Source organism: Aspergillus campestris (assembly GCF_002847485.1).
Source record: "Aspergillus campestris IBT 28561 chromosome Unknown P168scaffold_8, whole genome shotgun sequence".
NCBI classification, from domain to species: domain Eukaryota; kingdom Fungi; phylum Ascomycota; class Eurotiomycetes; order Eurotiales; family Aspergillaceae; genus Aspergillus; species Aspergillus campestris.
Genome location: NW_020194343.1, coordinates 118,489 through 132,670, shown reverse-complemented (window position 1 = coordinate 132,670; position 14,182 = coordinate 118,489). Strand labels below are relative to the sequence as shown.

At 55.5% G+C, this 14,182-nt stretch overlaps 5 protein-coding genes across 5 annotated transcripts; 1 reads left to right on the top strand and 4 right to left on the bottom strand.

The window, feature by feature from the left end:
• Positions 1–100: 100 nt before the first annotated feature.
• Positions 101–2,312, bottom strand: P168DRAFT_270818 (putative small nucleolar ribonucleoprotein complex subunit). Its single transcript, XM_024835230.1, has 4 exons — positions 1,934–2,312; positions 1,384–1,863; positions 464–1,322; positions 101–380 (listed from the first exon to the last, which is right to left on the bottom strand). Exons 1-4 carry the CDS (start codon positions 2,249–2,251, stop codon positions 229–231), a joined length of 1,809 nt encoding a protein of 602 aa, XP_024691527.1. The 5' UTR covers positions 2,252–2,312; the 3' UTR covers positions 101–228.
• Positions 2,313–2,444: 132 nt separating this feature from the next.
• Positions 2,445–4,260, bottom strand: P168DRAFT_270816 (STIMATE family protein). Its single transcript, XM_024835229.1, has 2 exons — positions 3,374–4,260; positions 2,445–3,301 (listed from the first exon to the last, which is right to left on the bottom strand). Exons 1-2 carry the CDS (start codon positions 3,830–3,832, stop codon positions 2,657–2,659), a joined length of 1,104 nt encoding a protein of 367 aa, XP_024691526.1. The 5' UTR covers positions 3,833–4,260; the 3' UTR covers positions 2,445–2,656.
• A 375-nt stretch (positions 4,261–4,635) lies between these two features.
• On the bottom strand, positions 4,636–5,451 carry P168DRAFT_270812 (ribonucleoprotein-associated protein). Its single transcript, XM_024835228.1, has 3 exons — positions 5,313–5,451; positions 5,146–5,241; positions 4,636–5,058 (listed from the first exon to the last, which is right to left on the bottom strand). Exons 1-3 carry the CDS (start codon positions 5,332–5,334, stop codon positions 4,796–4,798), a joined length of 381 nt encoding a protein of 126 aa, XP_024691525.1. The 5' UTR covers positions 5,335–5,451; the 3' UTR covers positions 4,636–4,795.
• A 627-nt stretch (positions 5,452–6,078) lies between these two features.
• Positions 6,079–7,254, bottom strand: P168DRAFT_291107 (putative pre-mRNA branch site protein p14). The gene is made up of 5 exons (XM_024837345.1): positions 7,155–7,254; positions 6,937–6,960; positions 6,806–6,862; positions 6,548–6,675; positions 6,079–6,474 (listed from the first exon to the last, which is right to left on the bottom strand). The coding sequence occupies exons 1-5, from the start codon at positions 7,184–7,186 to the stop codon at positions 6,374–6,376; spliced, it is 342 nt and encodes a 113-aa protein (XP_024691524.1). The 5' UTR covers positions 7,187–7,254; the 3' UTR covers positions 6,079–6,373.
• A 1,089-nt stretch (positions 7,255–8,343) lies between these two features.
• Positions 8,344–12,704, top strand: jhd1 ([Histone H3]-lysine-36 demethylase; the record flags this gene model as incomplete). Its single annotated transcript, XM_024838210.1, has 2 exons — positions 8,344–11,688; positions 11,748–12,704. 2 exons carry the CDS (start codon positions 8,344–8,346, stop codon positions 12,702–12,704), a joined length of 4,302 nt encoding a protein of 1,433 aa, XP_024691523.1.
• Between the last annotated feature and the right edge of the window lie 1,478 nt (positions 12,705–14,182).

The window sequence follows — 14,182 nt, the reverse complement described above, 5'->3', positions numbered from 1 at the left end:
TATATAGGCATGTATGTCCATAAACTAACTGAGTATAGACTAGGTACAAACTATCCATTCACCCATCTATATGCGTAGTAGATAATACAATCATTCATTACTTTTGTTGTTCTTCTTTTCCCGGTCTTATCACATACCCTATCACATCCCATATCCATCTGATCCCATATATCAATATCAATATACAACAACCACCCACCATCTATCACTTCACCCAGTGTCTAAAATCTACCCCCTAATCTCCCACAACCGGATCCTCCCCTGCTCATTGCCCACAGCCACCAGCTCTGAATTCGGCGACACGGCCACTGACGAAATGCGGCCCAGCGGCGTATTGGACGTCGGCCAGTTGCGGTAGACCGTGCAGCTTGGGAGGTGGACTTCATTATTTTGTTAGCTTCTAGCCTTCTCGGGGGGGATATTATATACAGAAAGTGAGGAAGGGAGGGGTTAAAGAACATACCAATTCTCAATGCGTCGCGCTTCCATCGACTCGCCATCACGAAGAATTGTCCGTCTGGCGCGAATACCACGTGGCTGATGGGCGTTGTGAGTTGGTCTAGGGCGCGGATGGGTTCCGGGTTCCGCGGGATGGTGGGTTCGTTTGAGGAGGAGGAAGAAGAGGAGGATTTGGCAAGAGATGCCGCCCACGGTCGTCGGTCGTAGACGTTCACTACACCGCTGGAACTGCCGATCGCGACGTAGCGGTCTCCGCCTAGCTCGGAGCGGCCGGAGCGGCCGCCCAGTGTGAGGACCGTTGTGCCGACGGCGCCGGCGTCAGTCCAGCGCGCGACGACGCGGTTGAGCGATCCGTCCCATTCGGAGACTTCGCCGTTCTTGCTGACGACTGTCATGCCTTCGCCGTCGCTCCACCAGGCGAAGTCGGCGACGCCGCCGCGGCCGTCGACGCGGACTTGCGCGATCCATTGCGCCGTGCCGGAGTTCAGCACGTTGATGAGGCCGCCGCCCTTGCGCGAGGAGCCCACCAGGCCGATGTAGCGGCCGCAGGGCGAGAGCTTGAATCGCTCCATGGTCTTTTGCTCTTCTTTGCGGTCCGCCGTCCCGTTGACTTTGTCGACTTTGCCCGTGTCCAGGTCCCAGATGTGGAAGTATCGTCGGCGGCCGGAGGCGAGGATCTTGTTTCCTGTGGGGGGCGCGAACGCCGACGTGTGGATTGGCGTCTGGCGGATGTGGAAGGACGTGAGGAGGGGGTTCGGGGCTGGCGCGGACGGCGCAATGTGGTGCAGGAAGAGCGTCGCTGCTGGTCCGGAGGACAGCAGGATGGGGTAGTGGGGGTGGAACGCGAGCGAGTCGATAGAGGACTTGAGTATACCTGTTAGCTTCATATCCAATTTCGAACCGCGTGTAAAGCGCAAAATATACCGGTTGATCTTTTCCGACATCCTTCAAACGCTGGATATCCAGCGTCTCCTGACGCAGCTTTCTCTTCCCGCCAGGGTGCGTCTGCTCCTCCAACTTGGTCAAATCCGTCACGCCCTGCAGCAGCTTCGCCAACGGCTGCGTGGAGTGCGCCTCCTCGTCGTCCGAATCCATCTCGCGATCCGAGTCTGAATCGTGCTGGTTCAGCTCCGGGTTCGCCCACTCGGGCGTCGGGTGCAGCTGCAGGAACTGTCTGCGCAGACGTCGGACGTATTCCTTCCCGCTGATCACATCCTCCGACTCGGCGACGCGCAACTTCCGCAGGCGGTTCTGGCTCGCAAGAGACACTGTCAGACGCTCGTCGTCGCTATCGTGCCACAGGGCAGGCTCGGTCAATGCGCCGTCTTCTCCGTCGGATAGGGCTGTAGCTGGGTTTGCGAGATCCGTAGACACAGGCGCAGCGCCGGAATCGAGGAAGAAAAGCTAAAAAAAACACGTCAGCCTGATCCCATCCAGCAAGACTTGCCCCCCTCTCAGGTAAAGGTATACAAACATCAGCATCATCAACCCCCTCCAAATCGCCCTCCCCATCCTCCCCACTCCCAACACTCTCATCATCACTCCCCACGGCAAGCGTCGCCAAACTGCGATTCTTCAACGCCTCATGGAACCCCTCGTCGTCGCCAAACAGCATCCGCTCCAGCTTCTCCTCCACCTCGTCCTTCTCAGGGACCTCATCCGAGTCGTCGCCATCGGCGGCGTCCATCTCGACATCGCTGTCGTCGTGGACGGGCCGGCCGGGCTCGAAGGGCGAGCGCGTGGTGGTTTTGGCCTTTTGGCGCGTTTTTTGCTTGAGGGCTGTTTTGGGCATTGTGAGGGCGTCCTGTTACTGGTACGCTTTAGTGAGATAGAGATTTTGACAAGGGCCGCGAGAATAGGTCTGGTAGATGAGAGATCTGGGATTGTATGTGGGCGACAATAATTTTCTTCGCCCGCCCGGCAGAAAAGGGCGGTGAGTTCCGCGGTGGGTACAATGCAAGGTACTATCAATACCGTAAAATAACGGACTCGATTGTATACAATTGCAGAAACTATGTAACAGACTATGTATATTGCGTCTAATGGATGATTTTTGACACTTCACACACCGCACCTATACATCCAGTGTGAAGTGACTTGCATGAGCAATAAGCGAAATGAATGAATCCAAGCCAACGCCCGTACTCGCAAAACCAGTGCGTGGACATCAGTCGATTGATGTCTTCTTTTTAGGGGCCTACTGCTGGGTGGCAGGTTTTGTCGATAGCGACGGTCGGCCGTGATTGTGCTCGGCACCAGAGTTGGCGGAGGAGGATGACGTTGAGAAGTAGTCGCCCTCGTGCTCATACCGTGGCAACTGCTCCTTGGCCTGTGCGGAGTTTTCCATATCCCGCCTGGTATCTTTGCCCGACTCGTCGTCCGATTCGAGCGTGTTATCCTCCAGCCCCGCCAAGAGGCCATCGTGCGGACCCCGCTCGTCACCGGACGCCTCGTGTTCCCGACTCTCTTCCTCTTCCAACTGGTGAGCGGGCTTCTTGATGAAGGTATCGATGATGTAGTACTGGACGGCGTTCATGATGAGCGGGAACAGGAGCATCACGAAGAAGATCTGGACGCCCGGGTTGCCCTCGGTCCAGCGCAGCGCCCAATCGCCCACCTTGACGATGAACGGGATCAGCTGGATGAGGAAGAAGACACAGATCTTCATGCCCAGCAACCCGACAAAGTAGATCATCGACTGCTTAAACCACCAGGTCGCGCGGGGCGGGCGACCATAGTTTCCGGACTGGATGGATTCGGGGGGGTTGGCGAGAGGGGTGTACGAGGCGAGCCGATTGAGGATGTACAGGATAAAGATGAGAATGGGAATCCCCAGAGTCGTCTAGCATCTCATCGTTAGCGGGTGATCCACGGGAGCATGGGCCGCGGGACGGCCGCAGAAGCCACAACTTACATCGATGCCCAGGTTCAAGATGTAGAAGGAACACGGGTTGGGTCTGTAGTCGCTGGTAATCTCCAACTGGCCGGCCGAGAACATGGACATGAGCAGATTGGCCAGGTGCAACATGGCCGAGCCGAAGACTTGCTTCGAGACATCAAAGGCCCAGACTTTCAAGGGCCGTTGCGGGCGTTCCCTCCACCGCTTGTAAACGAGTGATAGAAGCGCCAGCGCCCCCAGCGCGGCCTGCACGAAAAGGGAAAACGGCCCCAGGAGCCTGCATTCGCCCGAGTCCTCCCCATCGCCCTTGGGGTCGGGTCCTGCCAACGGATAGTGGATTTTTTGGGGAGACGATGACGTCGTGGTGGTTTTAGTGGGAGAAGCGTCATCGGCCAATGCGGCGACGTTATGGATAAGGAGGGCGAGGGCGATGGCTGACACGGCCCTCGCCGAGAATGAGGGAGACATAGTCATCGTCCTGGTCAATCTCGTCGATATAGACGGTGGGACGGTGGGAGGGGGGTCTGGTTTCCCTTCGCGGGGGAAGCCAGATAGCGTAGGTCACTCGACGGCCACGGTTCACCCGCGATAATCCCAACGAGGAAGAAGGAAGGAAGGAGTAAGAAAGATGACGACAAGGGAGTGGGACGAGTCAATAAGAACCTCCCTATATGAGCAGGGTGGTTCGTGAGGCAGACATGCGGGCCACGGTCCAAAAAGCGATAGAAAGATCGGAGTAGTAATAGTCGGAGTGGATCAGGTCCCACCAAAGCTAGAAAAGGAAGAGAAGGAGGGGGAAAATATATACAGTTGGGCGTACTCCTCTACCAGCAAGGAGGCTGAGCCAAGTGGGAATTTATTGAAAATGTGGTGGAGAAGTGGGAAGATGAAGATGACAGATGGAGAGAGAGAGAGAGAGAGAGAGAGAGAAAGAAAGAGGAGTAACGCGACGTAAGAACGGGGGGCGACTTAGTGCTCCGTTGGGGCTCCGGCAGTGTTAGTAGTGAAGAATGTGACCAACAGGCACTAAGGCATCCTACGCCGTCCTTATGCCTACTCCGCCCCACGCCAAGTCGGATTATCTTCTACTTACTATTTTCTTACGGTGTCAATCTGGTATACGAATAATTATATTTATAGGTGTAAAAAGGAATGAAAAAAAAATAAAAATAAAAATAAAAAAAATAAGAGAAGAAATGATAGAAAAAAAGAGAGATCGAGGTATTTGGTTGACATTACTGTCTAATACTATCTCATATACGGACATCAACGTAACTCCATCATAGTCTCCGAACTTGAAGTCTCCAACGTCGTCCAAAAGTATTCCGGAATCCAACTTCTGTCATCGTGAAGAAAACCGATCAAAGAAAAGTATAAAAAAAAAAAAAAAAAGTTTCATTATCCGTCTATATCACCCCCAATCAATATCTCAATATCTTAGATCATCATGCGCTCAACCTTATCCTTCAGGGTACGGATCTGTCCCATCAGGTCAGAAGCCTCGTTGGTGGTGATGCTAGCAGCGATCACAGGGCGAGAGACACCAGTGGCGCGACCCAGGGCGAGCTTGCTGGGGACGAAGATGTAGCTGGTGTTCTTGTCCTCACACAGGAGAGGGATGTGGAGCAGAATGGCCAGAGGGGTGGTGTCGGCCGCGAGGATGACCAGCTCGGCAGTACCGCGGTTGAGGGTCTTGGTGGCTGTTCAACTGTTAGTACAGGTACAATATAAAATATGTGAAATGCACAAATGCAAAATGCGGCTTCATCCGGATGGGATCATCTTACCCTCGTTGGCACCCTTCTTCAGCTGGCGGTAGTGCGAAGCCTGCTGCACAAGGTCCAGCAGCTGCTGGGTGAGGGCCTCATCGGCCAGGGGCCAGGCTATCAAACAGATACAGATTAGTTGACTGATCGCATCGGAAGATCCTCCAGTTGGGGAAATAAAAACTTACCGGCATTGGGTTCGGCAGACATGATTCTTTAAAGATAAAAAAGAAGAAGTTGAATGAGAGAGATGGCTCACGGCTATGGATCACTGCCGACGGTGCAGGAAAAAAGATGGAGGGAAAGTGAGAGGAAGCGAGGCGTAGTGGTTGAAAATCAAGAGAGAAAGTCGAGATGAAGGAAAATCTTGAAAAGTGAAAGTTCGCCCGGTGGAGACTCGACTTAGCCGGATTGGGTAGGCGGTGGACTACTGCATATGGATGCCTGAATATTGAGGCAATGATGTGCTCATCATTATCGCTCCATCCGATCGTTATCATGATCACCCCTCCTCCCCTCCACTGCGAATGCGACAGGGTTGGATGTCCCGAGAGCTCTAATTATGCCCCTCCATACCGTTGTATTCTCATGACTAGTGTCTCAAGTGAGGACTGTCGATTAGTTTGTAGTCAATACTGGGCGACAGGCGACATCATAATTCCATGTCCTATCTGATCAAGATTGATACCATACCTAATGTAGAAGATACTCAAACTACTCGGTACTAGTTCGCGCGACTTCAGATACGCTACAGGGCTTGGGTGCATGATGCATATCAGCCAGATTAGGCATCCGTACAGGAGCCTTGTCCCCAACTATGGAGGGTAAGTGCCTGGTGCCTGTCGGAGTCGGCCGTTGGGCGATCAGTGCATACTCCACCAGACCCTTACATATAAAACACCCATGTAGACAAGTCTACGTTGATTCACACACCGCTCAGGAAGACAGATTGAGGTCAGATCGCCGACCGTGGTCGACCATTGGAAGGATTATATTGATAGTAGAGATTCAACTGGTATAATTGGACCTGATCCCAGGATGAAACAAAACCCATTCTGTATCCGTTCCCCGGGGGATCGGTGACCCGCGCGAGCGATCCGTCCACCGGCCGGCCACCATCCAGACGGAGAAGAGCCATGAAACCCATCGGAGTGAAAACGCCAGAAACCCCACAACCAGCCCATGATAACGTGCGGCGATGTGCCTGCAAAGGGTACGCAAAGAAACCGACAAAAGAAAATCCGTAACGTCATTCTATACCGTGTTGTTGTTTGAGACGCTCCAGATTTTCCTGCCTTTCCGCCAAATCCTCTTTCGATTTAAGCATTTTCTCTGGCTGGTGATATAGTACTGTTCCCCATTCAAGTTAGCCTTCCTATCCAATCCTGGATATACCGTCACATCGATTTCTAGGACCACCTACCGACGAGATATCTGTTCTGAAAGTTGAACCCATTGAGCTTATCGCATGCCTGTTTGGCGTCGTGTACGTCCTCGTAGACCACAAATGCAGTGCCCTTGGAGTTGTTTGCGATTCCCTGTCGTATTTGTCTGGAGGTTGTCAGATACTCATCCATCATTTCTTCTCTTCTCTTTCTCCCTCTCTTTCTCCCTCTCTTTCTTTCATCCATTCTTTTTCTTTCTTTTTTTCGTTCTTGTTCCGTGGCAGGGTGGCGCTTACCTGATGGGACCAAACTTGCCGAAAAGATCAAAGAGCTGTTCTGCGGTCACGTTGTAGCTGTACAGTCCATGTGGTCAGTAACGGACACCAGCATGTCGACTCGACTCGTGGGGTCCTCGGGTTCAGCGTACTTGAGGTTCTTGACAAAGAGAATCCTAGCATCCCGTTAGTCCCGATCCCGATGACATTTTTTTAGAAAAAAAAAAAAGCAAGAAAAAAAAAAAGCCCCCGAGATGCAATCCAGTCCAACGGTAAATGCGCAACAATCCAGGCGCATCCATATCGACCAGAACTGGCGGCGTCGTTGGAGGGGCAAACTCAATCCAGGCGAGAGGCACCACAGACTTACCGATTGGCTTCGGGGGCGAGCTTCCGGCTCATTCTCGGGTGGGAAAAAGAACAGTCTAGACAGAAGGGCTCAAAGGGAGAGATGAAGTCGAGAGGATAATGAACAGAAGTGGGACAGAAGAAAAGGCAAGAAGGGAGGGAAAGCGAGGAAGACAGAGGGAGAGCAGAGGCAAGTTCTCCGTTGCAGATGAAGCAACGAGGTTCGGGAACGGGAGTCGCCTTCTGTATTGGGTTTAGCGGGAGTGGGAGCCTCAGTATGATCGATGGCCAACTGGTGAGTGTTCTATGGAATTCATGGGACAATCAATGTAGGATGGACTGAGGTAGAAGATGTTTGAATAGAACACAGATGGAGATCAGAAGTGAGGATTGAATCAGAATCAAGGAATAAAACTGTCTACTCTGCACTCCGTACTGCAAACGATATCCTGAGTGGCTGCCTCAGGCACACGCATTCTGCCTGCCTCAGCCCGCCTTCTCCTCCCCTCCTCTGTCTCTCTCTCTCTTCCATCTCCTCCTCCTCCTCTCTCTCATCTTCAGTCTCTTCTCTCCTCCCCTCCTCTCCTCTCCCTCTTCAACCTCTCTCTCTTCCCTCTCATCTATCAATCGCCTTCCTTGACTTCTCTATCTTCAATCGTTTGATCTCTTCTCTTCATCTCTTTGTCTTTCCATCCTGTCTTCGCAGTACCACACCTGCGATTGCCCGCGTCCGCCTCCCTCGGTGCTGTGCCCACCCGCCGCTACCACCACCACCACGTCCACCACGTCCACCATCACGACCGATCAAACTACACCACCGTCCTTCTCCTGTCAATCGACCCACCAATCCGTCATCGGTTTGGCCGCAATACTCCTCTTTCGTCTCGGGGAAAAAATCTCCCCCCCCCCCCCTTTCGAGTCTTCGGCGGGATTGCCGACCTGCGATCTCCGACGGCGCCAAACCTCTTGCCTCCTTGCTGCTCTCGACTTCGATACCATCTCTTTGTCCCCATACGGCGCCCTCCATCCCGCCAGGAATGACTGCCTTTTTGCCTGCGGTGGCCTCTCTTTAGCCCGCGTGGTCGAAGATTTCACCCCCCCCACTCAACCTCTGGTTTTTATCTACCGCAGGCATTTTTCCTCTGCGCGTCCTTCCCGCCCTCCTTTTCTTCTGACCTTCTCCTCTCCGACTCCCATCTTCTTCCGTCGACATGATCAGTGCTACCTCGTTCTTGAACCATCCCGGTACCCGACCGCCCCGGTACCGCACGCCATCCCCCCCGCGACGCGCCGTCGAGCCGATCTCTCCCTGCACCACCGCCGACTTCCGTGCGTCCTGGGCCGACCGCGGGGTCCCCCGGGCTGCCACGGTAGATCGTTCTCGCTTCTCCCCGAATGATGGTCGACCCAGGATCGCGGAGGGGGGCGCTTCCCGGCGGTCCGGTCATGGCCGATCAAATTCCACCATCGATACCCTTGCGACCATTGCGTTGGCCACGAGCCCGACCTTCGCACCCCTCTCCTATCGCCCGCCCTCCCAGAACTCCGCGTCCGCCATGTCGCTGTTCCCCTCCGAACCCGCCGACTCCGCCGAACGGCCCGCAAAGCGCCCGCGGTCGGAGAAAGACCTGTCACCCTTCCACCAGCCCGCTCCGGCGGCCGTGCCGGACGCCGCCTCCTCCGTCTTGGACAGCATGAAGACCGATGCAGAACTTCTCTTGAACTTTGCGCGACCCTCGAACTTCCCGCCCATCTCACATCCACCCAAACGCGTCAGTATCGATCAGTCATACCCCTATCAACATGGCCATGATATGAACGGCCCCGCCAGGACGGGTTTGGGAGCGGCGCCCACGGGGCCGCAGGGCTACAGTGGCCCCGGCGGCGGAGGCGTACCGCCCTCCCGCATGCGATCGCAGTCGGATGGCTCCACCGCCGTCTCGAGGCCCATCATCCACGGGATGAGGCCCAGCACGAGCGCGTCCACGCTGCCACCGATCCCGTGGCAGGAGGAAGACGGGGATGCCGGAGACCGGTGGGGTAACACCGCCATCGACGATGCGCCTGTGGTCCACCCGGGTCCGACGGCGATGACGGGTCCCGACGCGACGCCGATGCATCCGCCGATCAAGAAGGGCGACGAGACCGAGTCGCAGGCCTCCGGTCAGGCCAGCTGCGCCGCCTGCAACCTCGACCGGATCCCGGTGGACACGGAGGACCTGGACGGCGTGACGTGGATCAGTTGCGACGGCTGCAAGCGGTGGTTCCACATCGTCTGCGCCGGGTTCAAGAACGATCGCGAGATCCGGACCGTCGACAAGTTCATCTGCCGGGGGTGTCGCCCCGTCCACGGACAGACGACCTTCGTCCGCAAGTCGTCCCGCGCCCGGACGTCCATCGACTATGCGGGACTGAACCAGGGCCTGGTCAAGGCCGCCTCCGACGCGCTCGAGCACCATTACATCGAGCCGATCCGCGAGGGCAAGATCCACTTCCTCCCAGAGTCCTTCCCGCGGATGCGCCCGGAGCTGGTCACCGCCGAGTACTTCGAGCGGGGCAACGGCATGTCCGAACCCATTGTCATCCCCGCCTGCTGGAACACCTGCGACTCGGTCCCCGCCGCCGATCCCGACTTTGACGCGCTCGCCGGCGACGCCTCAACCCGGGAGATGTTCGACGAGCTGCTCGAACACTTGCCCGCGGACGACGAGGACCGGACTCTGGAGCCGGTGGTCGATTGCGGCCAAGACCAGTTGGACATGGTGCTCCCCCGCGGCTTGACCGTCCGGGCGGTGGCCGAGCTGTACGGGCCCGAAGAGCGCGTGGAGGTCATCGACGTCAAATCCCAGCAGGGGGAGGACCGGCGCTGGACCATGCAGAAGTGGGCGGATTACTACGAGAGCACCGGGGCCAAGGTCGTCCGGAATGTCATCAGCCTGGAGATCTCCCAGAGCAAACTGGGCAAGCTGATCCGGCGGCCCAAGGTCGTCCGCGACCTGGATCTGCAGGATGCCGTCTGGCCCACCGAACTCCAGGCCGTCGGCGAATACCCCAAGGTCCAGTTCTACTGCCTGATGTCGGTCGCGGACTGCTACACCGACTTCCACATCGATTTCGGCGGATCCTCAGTCTACTATCATATCCTCAAGGGCAAGAAGACCTTCTTCTTCATCCCGCCCAAGGACAAGCACCTGAAGAAGTACGAGGAATGGTGCAATTCGCCCGCCCAAGACGACACCTTCCTCGGCGACCAGACCAAGGAATGCTACCGGGTGGATCTCTCCGAGGGCGATACCATGCTGATCCCGTCGGGGTGGATCCACGCCGTCTGGACGCCGGAAAACAGTCTGGTGATCGGTGGGAACTTTCTGACTCGGCTGAACTACGGCATGCAGATCAAGATCGCCAAGATCGAGAAGGACACCAAGGTGCCCCGGAAGTTCCGATACCCGTACTTCCAGAAGATCCAGTGGTACACGGCGCTGCGATACCTGGAAGACGACCCGATCCCCCAGAGTGTCTCTGACGCCTTCGCCCACGACGAGAATCACCGCTTCTACCGCGAATATCCGATTTACTACGAATTCGGCGAGCGCGCCACCGATCACCCGCTCGGGTCCCCCGCTCACAACTCCCGCTTCTACTCTCAAGCGGAGTTGGAGGGTTTGCCGGACCTCGCCAAGTATCTCCTCCGGACCGCCTTGATCGCCAACGGTTATGCCATTGAGGGCGTGACGGTGGACACCCGAAACGCTATCCGTCGCTCGATCCCCAAGGGCGTTGGAGACCCGGTGGAGACGGTCCGGGCCTTCGGGATCTGGGTGGCCTGGAAGCGGGGGAACGAAAAGGCGGCCAGCTGGACGCGCCCCGGCGTGATCGAGAGCAACGCCAAACTGACCCTGGTTGAGAAGAAGCCCGCTGGGAGGCCGAGCCGCCGCTCGGAACGCAATCAGGACAGCCAGCGCATGTACACCGAGCGACAGGCTGTGCAGCGGTTTCCCGAACCCTCCGAACCCCGCGAAATCCCCAATGGCCATGCCAGCAGCGGCGGCCCCCCTCTCCCGTCCAGCAGCAGCAGCAGCAGTGTTCCCACGACATCGCACTCTTCGGGAAATCCTCCGGCCGAAGAAGCCCCCCTCCCCGTTCCTCCTCTCAAACCTCGCAATACTCCGCGTGGCTCTGGTCTGGGCCCGAAACGGGTTGCTTGCGATGCTTGCCGCAAGCGCCGCATCCGATGCCACCACAAAGATGGAAACAGCGACGCGATCTCGAGTAAGCAGATGGCTGTTGGCGCCTTCGCGCCGGGGAGTCAAACGTCTCTGGCGCACGATGCCGCAACGGCTCTAAACTCCTTGGCCGCCATTGCATCTGAGGCAGGCCTCCCGGACGGCGGCAGCGGGGGGACTTTGGATCCTCTCGAGGCTGCCGCCAAATACGGTTCGACTGTCATGGTGACTCCGCATACGGCCAGCAGGTTTACGGATATTGGCCCGGATGGTACCAGTACCGGGAAGAAAGGACGCAGTAAAGCCTGTGACGACTGCCGCAAGAGCAAGGTTCGTACATGTGCACTCCCCCGCCCTTCGGATGCGAATCAATAACTAATGTGGCTCAGCGTCGGTGCATCCACGACGAATACGGTAGAATCGATCCGATCAAGGCACAGGAGCGCGCGAAACCTCGAGCAGCGGCGTCGGCGAAACGGCCTCGCCCAAGCGAAGAAGGACCTCTGTCGACCATGAATAAGAAACCGAAGCAGGAGAGCACGTCTCCCTTGATGCAGTCCGCACATCTCCACGGCAGAGGCGATCCGATTTCGGATACTCTGGACATCCAGTCGTCTCGGCACTTCGAGGGGGCCGTGCCTTCCGACAACTCTCTTGCAGACATTTCTTATCCCAATCCGGTCGCCGACTTGCAGCAGACGGACGAGATGGACATAGACAAAGACGTTATCCTAGGACAGACGTCGTACGCATCGCCGCCCGCGTTCCAGACGGATCCCGTTGTCACGAAGGATGTCAATTCGACCTCGGTGTCCTCCAAGCCGACCAATTCGCTCGTGTCGCCACCCACATCACAGGCCGATGAAACGGACATCCCCCACGAACATGGCGATGGTGAGGGGGAGCACGGGACGATCATCCATACGCCGACATCCAGTTCCCGCCATTCCTCCCGCCAACCCCGCCATCTTGATCGGTATCTTTCGGAGACACACTCCAGCACCAAGGCGAACAAACCAGCAGCCCACCCCGCACTCCAGCGCCGTGCATCATTCAGCGCATCTGGCACACCCAAACGCACGACCACGCCAGGTCCTTCCTCAGGGTTCAAGAAGTCCTCATCGCGGCCGTCGTCCTCCCACGCCAAGAAGAGCTTCTTCCCCTCGGCCGAGAAAAGAGCCGATCGGTCGACGGCCTCGGCCGCGTCTCCGGGACCCTCAGCTAAGAATCAGCGACATGACAAGGCTGGCTCCGTTGACGGGGAGCCAGACGCCGAGAGTCTGCGTCTGATCCGGGAGCTGCAGGAGCAAGAGTTCGGGCTGCGGAAACGGTCGACGCGAGTGTAAGCGAAGCCGGCTGGCTCGCTGGGAGACATTTGCTCTTCGCCACGACGTGATATGATTTCTTTTGTGCCATCTGTTGTTTTGCTCGCTTTGGTTGAGGATAAGGCGTTTCTGGGATGGGGGTGATCTGGTGGACATGGGGCCTGGTGTCTTGTTCCCTGGTTGTTCCCTGGGTTGTTTATGTGGGTGGTTGGTTTCTTTTAGTTGGCGTTTTTTCTCTGGCTGGCCTTGTCTTTCTCTTCTTCCTCTCTTTCTCTCTCTCTCTATCCTTCGCGTCATGCTCTCTCTCCCTCCCTCCCTCTCCCTCTCTCTCTGCGCGTGCGTATGTGGTGTTCAGCCTCCTTCCGAACCCACCGCGTGCGCTTTTCTAGCCTGTTGGATTCGGCGTTCATTGTGTCTATCTGGGAGTTTCTAATCCTGACCGGTTGATTGCTGCTTTGTTTTTTATTCTCCCATTGTCTCGGTTTCCTGCGCTTCGATATCACCTTATTATTCCCATGGAAGTCTTGTTTATGTGTTTATCTGCCTGCTTGTTTACTTGATATTTATTAACTACGGGGAGTCTATCTTGAGTCTGTTGAGGCAGTTCAATTTGCAGTTCGACCTGCTTTTTTCCTTCTCTTATTTCTCTTCTTCCTCTTTTTTATCATCTTCTGCCTGTCTGATCCAAACTCCAGACCCCCAACATATTTTATTCTATCTTCATCTCCTTCCACTCTCAATAATCTTCTTATCTCTCTTCTAATGTTTACCATATTCCCCCCGCTCAGCTGTCTATCGATATGCCCAACGTTCTTTCTTTCTTCTTTCTTGTTTCTTTCTGACTTCCCTTCCTTATCTTATTCATGTTCATCCTGCCCCGGCCCCTTCCATCACCCCTTCCGTCAAGTTAGTTAGTTACTGGTGTGAAACGAATGTAATCAATCAATCAATTCAATTCAATTCAACTGGTAGTTCAATTCTCATTCATTCATTCTTTCTTTCTTTCTTTAGTCTCTGGTTTAGTTAGATCTTCGAATTCGACTTTGTAATTCTTGAGGTGGTTCTCATTTCCAACTAGTCTGTCTACCTATCTATCTACCTGGGTACCTACCTACCCACCTACCTACTATGCTCTTCGACTCTTGGTAGATAGTCAATAGTAGCTACAGTACCTATGTAGGAAAATGCGTATATACTAATCCAATAGTGTATAATATATAACCCTTTCTAGAGATCCTTCAGCTAACTCGAGAGATTCCCAGGTGGCGTGGAAGGGAGTGAGTGGATGTTCACTAATGTGTTTGCTCACTTCGTAACTAATTATGGCTGGTAGAAGCGCCGGTCTCTGGAAAGATGGGGTTGAGGGAGTTTTGGCTTGAGCCTCCTGGTGGGAAACGAATGTGGTTGGGGCGGATTTGCATAGGTGGGTCGCCATCGCCATGTACAATGCTATCTAAACTCCACGTTTAGCTGCGATGTCACTCTAATCCATCCAGGCT

Excerpts from the sequence above, each read along its gene's own strand:
- P168DRAFT_270818 (XM_024835230.1), bottom strand. The coding sequence starts at position 2,251 with ATGCCCAAAACAGCCCTCAAGCAAAAAACGCGCCAAAAGGCCAAAACC. Across the intron at positions 1,864-1,933 it reads AGGGGGTTGATGATGCTGAT|CTTTTCTTCCTCGATTCCGG; the intron begins GTTTGTATACCT and ends TGTTTTTTTTAG. Across the intron at positions 381-463 it reads GCGCGACGCATTGAGAATTG|TCCACCTCCCAAGCTGCACG; the intron begins GTATGTTCTTTA and ends AAAATAATGAAG.
- P168DRAFT_270816 (XM_024835229.1), bottom strand. The coding sequence starts at position 3,832 with ATGACTATGTCTCCCTCATTCTCGGCGAGGGCCGTGTCAGCCATCGCC. Across the intron at positions 3,302-3,373 it reads TCTTGAACCTGGGCATCGAT|ACGACTCTGGGGATTCCCAT; the intron begins GTAAGTTGTGGC and ends ATGAGATGCTAG.
- P168DRAFT_270812 (XM_024835228.1), bottom strand. The coding sequence starts at position 5,334 with ATGTCTGCCGAACCCAATGCCG. Across the intron at positions 5,242-5,312 it reads GTCTGCCGAACCCAATGCCG|CCTGGCCCCTGGCCGATGAG; the intron begins GTAAGTTTTTAT and ends TCTGTTTGATAG. Across the intron at positions 5,059-5,145 it reads GAAGAAGGGTGCCAACGAGG|CCACCAAGACCCTCAACCGC; the intron begins GTAAGATGATCC and ends ACAGTTGAACAG.
- P168DRAFT_291107 (XM_024837345.1), bottom strand. The coding sequence starts at position 7,186 with ATGAGCCGGAAGCTCGCCCCCGAAGCCAATCG. Across the intron at positions 6,961-7,154 it reads CTCGCCCCCGAAGCCAATCG|GATTCTCTTTGTCAAGAACC; the intron begins GTAAGTCTGTGG and ends ACGGGATGCTAG. Across the intron at positions 6,475-6,547 it reads TCAGAACAGATATCTCGTCG|TACTATATCACCAGCCAGAG; the intron begins GTAGGTGGTCCT and ends AATGGGGAACAG.